The 9,015-nt window shown below is 37.2% G+C and overlaps 3 protein-coding genes across 3 annotated transcripts; all 3 read left to right on the top strand.

Annotated features, from left to right (window-relative positions):
* Positions 1-2,923: 2,923 nt before the first annotated feature.
* LOC108140434 (protein Turandot A-like) lies at positions 2,924-3,587 on the top strand. Its single transcript, XM_017263161.2, has 2 exons — positions 2,924-3,024; positions 3,082-3,587. Exons 1-2 carry the CDS (start codon positions 3,002-3,004, stop codon positions 3,446-3,448), a joined length of 390 nt encoding a protein of 129 aa, XP_017118650.1. The 5' UTR covers positions 2,924-3,001; the 3' UTR covers positions 3,449-3,587.
* A 1,093-nt stretch (positions 3,588-4,680) lies between these two features.
* LOC108140424 (protein Turandot A-like) lies at positions 4,681-5,358 on the top strand. Its single transcript, XM_017263149.2, has 2 exons — positions 4,681-4,787; positions 4,855-5,358. The coding sequence occupies exons 1-2, from the start codon at positions 4,714-4,716 to the stop codon at positions 5,219-5,221; spliced, it is 441 nt and encodes a 146-aa protein (XP_017118638.1). The 5' UTR covers positions 4,681-4,713; the 3' UTR covers positions 5,222-5,358.
* Positions 5,359-6,423: 1,065 nt separating this feature from the next.
* On the top strand, positions 6,424-7,098 carry LOC108140425 (protein Turandot C-like). Its single transcript, XM_017263150.1, has 2 exons — positions 6,424-6,512; positions 6,575-7,098. Exons 1-2 carry the CDS (start codon positions 6,439-6,441, stop codon positions 6,936-6,938), a joined length of 438 nt encoding a protein of 145 aa, XP_017118639.1. The 5' UTR covers positions 6,424-6,438; the 3' UTR covers positions 6,939-7,098.
* The last annotated feature ends 1,917 nt before the right edge of the window (positions 7,099-9,015 follow it).

Below are 9,015 nucleotides of genomic sequence, written 5' to 3'. Positions count from 1 at the left end.
CCGCAAATACGGTTTACAGCTTAAATGGAAAAGGGAGAAAAAAAAGAATTTTACTTAATTAATATTGATTGATCTTGATGTGCCAGAAAATGGGTTTTAAATATTACACTTTGATTTTTTTTGATATAATATAAGGGTGTAGTCCTTGTAATTACTGAACTTTTGTGTATAAATTTGTAAGTATAAAAATATTATTTTGTTAGCTGTTTAAATAAAATGAATACTTTTAGATAAATTTACCTTGTCATCTAATCATCAATAAATTCAGTTGAATAGAAATACAATACTTAGTTCTACTATTGGTCGCATAACATTTTAAAAATAAAAGTTTATAATTTAAGATAAGAAGCTCTTACTGTTTTCGTGTTTTCAAAAGCCTTAACGCGATTTTCTGTGTCAGTAGTCTCTTAAGCATGAGATTGCACTTTGATTTCGCTTTCTTTCGCCTCTAACTAAGATGGATAAAGTCAAAAAAGGCATCTGACTTTGGGATTTTCTTCCTACACTCCGACTGTCTGTCGGTCGTCTGGCCTCCATCAATTTGGCCTTTGGGCTGGTTTTATTATCCCAATGGGTATGGAATTGCGTACAAGGCCTGCTTGTCATGTCTGACTCTTAGGCCAAATAATTTTAGTAATGCAAAGTCAGATGTACACATGTGAAGGTTGTGCCCGAAGTCATAGAATTCCAGGGTCAAAGGGGCCTCGAAAATAGTTTCACGTTATGCTTGAATATAACTACGCTTTTGGGCAGTTAGTCATCCTCTTTCCTTTCATTTTTTAGGGAGTTGTAAGCAACGAGAGATGAAAGCAAAATACCAAAGGTAAAATAAGGAAATTTAAAAATGTTGCTGTTGGTCAAGCTTATACAGTGAGTTTCTCGTGCAGAGCTTATGTAAAAGAACGTAAATGCCAAGCTTTACTTTACTGATGTGTTTTCATATTGTGTTTTCCATATTTTACAGAAAAGAACTTGGCTTCGCTTTTTGTTCCCTTTCTTTTTTGTTCTTTGTCATTATTGTTTTTGTTGAACGTGCTTTACCTTTTAAACGAAATCTTTGCCAACTGACTCTTCACTTTGTGTAAGCCATATAAAAAACTTATTCTCATTTTCAGGATTGAAAAAATAGTCTTTTGTGACCGCATTAATAGACTATTATTTTAAAATATATTGACTAATATTTCAATGGGTCTTGTAAATGTTTAGTAAGCGCAAACTACATTTTTTCTCTGCCTGAAAGTTTAATCCACCCTGCAATTAAACTGATTGAGTGTATGCAAGGATGCATCCTTTAAGGACTCCTGCCAATTAACAAGTGCACAAAAGCTTTTAGCCAGCTCTTTTGCCATTTTTCCTGCACTTTATTTTTTCGTCACGTACCAAGGACGCTCTATTAGTGTTTTTAGAGCAATCGGCAGGCAATGATGTCACATGTCTGATACCAAGGACGAGTGACACATTGGAGTGGAAGTGGCACATGCAACAAATTTGTAAGGGCGCCGTTTAATTCCATGGCAGCTGCTTGGATGCCTTCGCCGCATGAATGGATGAAGCCCTCGGAGAACGCCCTCAAATCCGTAGTTCGAAGGCGTCTTCGCTTCTGGCTCATACTTTTTCGTTGGCCCTCTTTTATAGGCGCCTCCAAATCCACTTTGTAAGCCATTCCATTGGTAATAAAGGCGAAAGTGAGTGCCGCTAATATAAAATTGAATTTAAATAAATGGAGTCGGGGCCGAAAAAAGCCGAAAAGCACCGCGCTTCGATTCTGATTTGATTTGTTTGGAGGCGCACGCCCAGCACTTAGGCGCCATTTGATATGCAACAATCTTTGGCGGCAGCCGAAATCGGAAAATCGAAAAGTGTAAGGGGCAGGGGAAGGGGCATAATCATCATCATCATCATCATCGTTAGCTGCGTCGGGAGTTTCACTTTGTAATAAATCTTTGTAGAAGAAGAAATGTGGCCCGAAATCGTTTTAATTTATTCATGCCACGCGCCTTCCCTGTTTTATGGTGTGGTATTGGTGGAAGCCATTGATTAAAAATGCAGAGGATCGTTGATCCTTGATCCTCTGCCTTTTCTCTGAATGTGGCTACATTATGTAAATACTGTTGACACAAATTCAGCGGGTGAACTTGAACCTGCCAACCGGAAACGACTGCCGTTGTTGGAGCTTTCATTAATTAGTCGACAGGCTGTTAGCCAGCTAATTAAAGAGCCGGTCTACAAATTGTCTGCTTGTGTGGGCCATGTGGGATAGATTTAGGCAATTAGCACTCTCAGTACGCCCGCGATTTAAGCCGCTTTTAACCCCCCAAAAACAAACTCAAAACGGGCTAAAAGCTATATCTAGCAGCCAGTTTGTCGCGTACCTGCACAAAACATCTGGCTGCGTGTCCTTGTTCGCCTGCCTCCTGATTGCGTAATTCCAGCTCACAAGTGCCGACAACGGTTGAGAGTCTATTAAAAATGTATTATCAGTGTGATTGCCACCAGAGCCTGCAGAAGTGTCAGCCGTATCCCCAGCATATCCCGTCCGTATCTGTGCGCAGTTGTTTCAGTTTAAACGTTTCAATTAGCTCTGGCGGCAATTAAAATAAATAGTCTTATTTAGCTTATTCTATATCCATGTGGGGAAAATCCAGACTCTCGTTTTTATAAAAGAGTTTAAATGGAAAATCGAACAAAATGCAATTTCAGTTCCATTTTTGGTTCCAAGAACTTGGAGTGCAAAGGGTTACGTATGCGTACGTTTAAATTTCTGTTGAATTGCGATAATTGCTGCTGTAGATCTTATTAGGTTTAACCTTATCACTGCTGTTTACTGGCATGTTACATTTGACTACTTATACATAGGTAATCTAAGAAATTTCCTAACGTCATCATTAAGCATTCTATGAATTTCACTGCCAGTTTTATTGCCCGCTGGGCTATAAATTCAGCAACTCGGGTGCAAGACTATCAGTTCGGTTTTCTCCAGCGTCCTATCAAGTGTACCAAAATGAATTCCTCAATTTCTCTATTGTAAGTAATCCTATGTTTTTGGTTTACTTTATAGTATAATTTTGACAATTTAACCAGATGCTGCGCACTGCTCCTGATAAGTCCTTTATGCTTGGCTTATTCTGACGAGGAGCTTGAAGCTGACGGCCGTAGAGTTGCTGAGATTATACGAACCTCTCAGGACGACGATTCCAAAATCAATAATACCCAGGAATTACTTGACATATATAGACGTTTATATCCTAGAGTGACGCTGGAAGATAGGGATGTAATCGACAGGTATATCAAAGAACATACCGATGAAATATTAATCGATGGAGTTCCGAGTCAAGGCGGTCGGAAAAGCAAGTACGTTGGAAAAGTCTTGACTCCAGTTGCGAAGGACGTGGCTTCTGGATTCTTTCAAGAACTCGGTGCAAAAATTGCTCGTTTATTCTCTTGGTAAACTGCATTAGCTATAAATGCAAGTTCACTTTCTAAAATTGTTATATTTTTCTAAACCAAAATATGTTATTCCATTCTATAAATAATTGTGTATAAAAAGTGCAATACATAAATTTAAATAAAAATTTGCAGCAACCTTATTTCTTGATTTACTTTTCTTGTGGGCGGATATCTTAATGATGAAATCTCGACTATGGTATCTTAAGAACATGATCATGGTGCTATCCATTACGCTATTATTGTCCAACGTCCGCATGTAATTCACGATCTAACCATACATAGCGAAACGCATTGAAAAGTCGTTGTGGCTAAAGGTTTTGGTCGAGAACAATCCAATTTAAGTCCTGCTCCGCTTGACCTTGTTAACCTGGACGACCAAGTCGTAGATGTACTATTTGCTTAAACAAAGGGAAATTTCGCTGTGAGCCTTCTCATTTGGCTGGCCATTTTTTTGGTAAATGCTCTTTTAGCTTTGCATTCTATCGTGAGTCGAGAAAAATTTACAAAATATGTCACTACCGATTCTGGTTCTAGAGCAAATGAGGTGTTTGTTGTCGATTTTTCGAGCTCCAATTGCTCTTCTGTAATATAATCTTCCTGGATTTTGTACTTATTTCTTAATGTTCCTCTTTCAAGCTTTCTCATAGTTTTCAAATTCTTTTACACTGACAATACTCGAGGTTAGTTGTTCCGTAATCTTTGCGACTTTAATAGAAGTGTACTGTTGTTACAAAAAATATTGTGGAGATGAACTCCAAGGGGACCCAGAAAAATCCAATATTCGGCTTTCAAGTCTATCATTTGCAGATCTTAAGATGTAAATAGCAACGATTAAATGTCCAACGTATAATAAGCCCACTTTTACTTTGAATTTCCCAGTTTTTTTCCTGTTTGCTCGACCCTTGGAATTTGTTACCATTATTTAAAATAAACTTAATTATATTAAAAACAAAAAAATGCAATTGCATTTTTAAAGGGAATTTTGACAGCAAATTTTATGAGATAATAAATTATAACTTCATCAGAACTTGGATTACTTTCAGTTGAATTGTGGTGCTATGTAATGTAAGTCAAATTAAGATTAGCTTTAATCACTTCTTGACAATTATATTAATCACTTACAAATTTTATTTTACTACTCATACACAGGAAAATAATGCGTAAGTATATGCAAAGGTTGCATTATAACCTAACGTCATCATTACGATTTCTGAGAATTCGTTATCAATTTCAACGCGGGCTGGGCTATAAATTCAGCTAACTTGGATGCAAAATTATCAGTTTGGTTTGTTTCAGCGTTCCAATAAGACCTACAAGATGAAATCCTCAATTTCTTTAATGTAAGTAATCCTATATTTTTGACTTACGTTCAAATTATAATTATTTTACTTTTTCTTACAAACTAAGGTGCTTTGCACTGATCCTTATCAGTCCTTTGTGCTTGGGATACACTGACGAAGAACGTGATGCTGACGGCCGTAGAGTTGCTGAGATTATACGAACCTCTCAGGACGACGATTCCAAAATCAATAATACCCAGGAATTACTTGACATATATAGACGTTTATATCCTAGAGTGACACTGGAAGATAGGGATGTAATCGACAGGTATATCAAAGAACATACCGATGAAATACTAATCGATGGAGTTCCGAGTCAAGGCGGTCGGAAAAGCAAGTACGTTGGAAAAGTCTTGACTCCAGTTGCGAAGGACGTGGCTTCTGGATTCTTTCAAGAACTCGGTGCAAAAATTGCTCGTTTATTCTCTTGGTAAACTGCATTAGGTATATATGCAAGTTTACTTTCTAAAATTGTTATATTTTTCTAAACCAAAATATGTAATTCCAAAACTTTAATAGTTGTGTATGAAATGTTCAACATATAAATTCAAATAAAATTGTTTAGCAATAATATTTTTGGTTTCATTATGACTTGTGTGCGGATATCTCAGTATTGAAATCTCAATGATTCCATGGTAGCTGAAAATGATGATCATAGTGTTATCCATTACGCTATTCTTGTCCAACGTACGCATGTAATTCACCATCTAAGCATCAATAGCGAAAGGCCAAGAAAGTCGTTGGGGCTTAAGGTTTTGGTCGAGAGCAAACCAATTAAAGTCCTCTTTAGCTTAACCCTAGTAAACTGGTCGTATATGCTGTCGGCAATGATATGCTTCCCAAGCAGAAGGAAATTTCGTAGTACACTGTCTTATGTATTTATTTATTATGTATTAAGTTTAATAAATTAAACTTTAAAACCATAGTTATTGGATATTTGGCTATTAATGAAGAGAACACAATTTCAACCGTCAAAAAACAATTGCGAACGCTAAGCTGTAGTTGTTCTTCTGTAATGATCTTTTCATGGACTTTCATTATTATTTCAAATTAAAGAACTTAAAGTTTTCGACGGACTTTGAGAGGACCAAATAAAAAACAGTATTTGGCTTTGAAGTTAATTCCAACGTGATAATTTAATTTCCAATCTTCTCTTCGCTGCGCGATTGCTAGTCTGTGGAATAAGTTGGTATTTAGTTTAAGACATCCTTAATATGCATACTGACACAATTCCAAAATTATCTTTTTCCCATTTCTGTTTTTTTTTGGCTTACCTTTTATTGAAATTCACTAAATTATATTACTGAAAATATATATTTTGTATTTCTAAAGAAAATGTTAAAAGGTAATTTTAAAAGATGAAAACGCATATTATATAATAAGTTCATCAGAACATGAGTTCGAAAGGGCAACGTAGATGCGTTATTTTCAGTTGAATTTCGGTGCAATCCCCTGTAAGTATAATTAAGATTAGCCTTAATCAATTACGGAAATTACATAAATTAATTATACACACAAAAACAACGCGTACATACATATATGCAAATGTTGCATTAAAATCTAAGGCATTTTCCTAACGTCATCATTAGGAATTCTGTGAATATTGTTATCAATTTCAACGCGGGCTGGGCTATAAATTCAGCTAACTTGGATGCAAAACTATCAGTTCGGTTTGCTCCAGCGTTCCAATAAGACTTACAAGATGAAATCCTCAATTTTTTCAATGTAAGCAATCTTAAATATTTGTTTTACGTTAAAGTACTACAACTTTTTTACAACTTTACTAGGTGCCTTGCACTGCTCCTGATAAGTCCTTCGTGCTTGGGATATACTAACGAAGAACGTGAAGCTGACGGCCGTAGAATTGCTGAAATCATGCGAACCTCTCCGGATGACCAGTCCAAAATCAATAATACCCAGGAATTGCTTGACATATATAGACGTTTACTCCCTAGTTTGACTCCAGAAGAAAGGGCAAACATCGATAAGTTAATAAAGGAGCATACAGATGAAGTGATAATAGACGGAGTTCCGAGTCAAGGCGGTGCGAGCAAGTACATTGGGAAAATCCTGACTCCAGTTATGAAGGAATTGGGTTCTGGATTCTTTCAAGAACTCGGTACGCAGCTTGGTCGTTTATTCTCCTGGTAGTCTTCACTAGGTTCTAAAACTTCAACAAAAGAATTATAAACTTTTTAAAATTTGTCTAGGTTTATTAACTAAAAAAATGGAATTCCAAAATGTTAATAGTTGTGTGTAAAATTTCTAACATGTAATTTCAAATAAAATTTGTAAAGAATTGACTGTCTAATCATTTGTAATATTTTATTGAAATCAAACAATCTTTATGGGAAGATGCGATAAGGATTTGATTAACTTTAATCGCATTTGTGCTTTCGTTTTTAAATTATTCACACCCATTTTAGTGGAGCAACCTGTGCATGCATATACAATAGAAACAAAAGCGAACATCTTTATATTCATAAAATGCATATATTTCATATTGTTGTGTGTAATAAAACAGAAAAATATTCACTCAGACAAGAACGGAAAGAGCTCACTTAAAAATTTAAAAAGAATGGAAACCCGGCAACTTTACTCACTCAATCTGGCGAACAAAGTTTATGTTGAATTCAATCAACACCCGGAAAACTGGGCTGCAACGTCCGGAAAATGTTTTTTGGGAAGTTTTCGCAATTATTATTTCTGTGTAAAATGCCTTTTTCGGTGTTGTAGAAAAACTCGTTTTTGCCTGACGAAAGTTTTTGATTGTCTGGCCAAAACAAGGCAAGTGGAAAGTAATTGCCATGCAAGTGTCGAAAGCGCCTGACAGGGTCCTTCTGCGGACTGTGGGTCATCCTGGGCTGCCACAGGACATCCGAGTGGGTGGGCGTGGGCACTAGTGTGTGCTCGCCTCATCAACGCCATCAGCTGTGGCATTTGACTTCTGAATGTGTCGTAAAGTTGATCCTTTCCCTGCGACGTCTCCCGTTCCTGTTTACTGAACTTGTCAACGCTGCTGCTGGCAATTTGTTTAATTAAATGCTCGCCCAAGAATCAACATACACAAACCAACACAAACACTCAACGGTCCGGAGCCCGAAGCACAAAATTAAATTGAATAACAGCGGCTAAGCACATCGGAGCTAACACCTGCTAATCAAAGTGTCAACTGCAGTGACCTACAATACAGTCGAACTTATCTTGACCAAAGCTGTATAGCCATATCCCAAGCCGAACATCGTATATACAAATATTGTCCTAAAATTGGTTCTCTGTAATCCTGGTTATGCACTGGCATTAAATACTTCGACAACATCACGTTTGTTAGGAGTATAGAACTATAGAGATGCTACTGTTTTTCTCCTTGACCATTTATGGTGCCAGAATTCTGTGGGTTTTGGCGGGCTGCCCAAGTAGGTCACAAGGATTTGACGGCACAACATGCAAATTTTGTTCAAAAAGTGCAAAAGCAAAGGGGAAAGTTGCTAGCAGCATAAGCTCTGCATCGCATCTTTCCCCGGTAAGGCTTAGGAACCAAGACCTTAACACCAGCAGACAGCATTTCCTAATTATATTTCTGTGTGGAATTCAGCCTGAGGCAGGGAAAAGTTCTCCTATTGCATGGGGTTTTCTTTTTTCTGCCTTTTGCTAAGTCATTGCTTACAAGGGCTCTTGGCCACATCCCGTTGTTGTGTGTCGGCTTTTACATTAACGCCTATATCGTCCTGATTATCATGTGACAATGTGGCGCACAAAATAAAATCAGCATTTTAGCCTTGTCAAGTGGAAAGCCAGAAAGCCAGACAAAACCGAACTGAACTGATCTGAGATGAGCTGTGTTCGCCGAAATGAAATATCCCGCAGGCACACAAACTCCTCGGTTGTCGACTGGCAAAACAGGATACGCATTCTGCAGGGCGCCTGCTCATTGGCATGACCTTCATTTACATGGCCAAAATCTTGTTTCTCTTTGCTAGCAAGCCAAGAACATTGGCGAAAGTTTTGCCGAGACTGGCTTTAAAGTGTTCCCAACTTTCTTGCCTGCAAAGAAATTGAAAGAAATAACGACAGTTTTTAGTTTCTGGCTGAATGCCATTAGAAGAGATAAACTGGAATGAATACTAATATGACATTGATTTTAGGTACAAAAGCACTTTAAGTACAACCAAGGCAACTGTTTAAGGTCTTCCGGGTTTCTTTAAAGTGATTTTTAAATATTTATCTC

The sequence above is a fragment of the Drosophila elegans genome, unplaced genomic scaffold, assembly GCF_018152505.1.
Source record: "Drosophila elegans isolate 14027-0461.03 unplaced genomic scaffold, ASM1815250v1 contig_476, whole genome shotgun sequence".
Lineage (NCBI taxonomy): Eukaryota > Metazoa > Arthropoda > Insecta > Diptera > Drosophilidae > Drosophila > Drosophila elegans.
The sequence above is the reverse complement of the archived record's forward strand: the minus strand, read 5'-3'. Positions and strand labels throughout refer to the sequence as shown.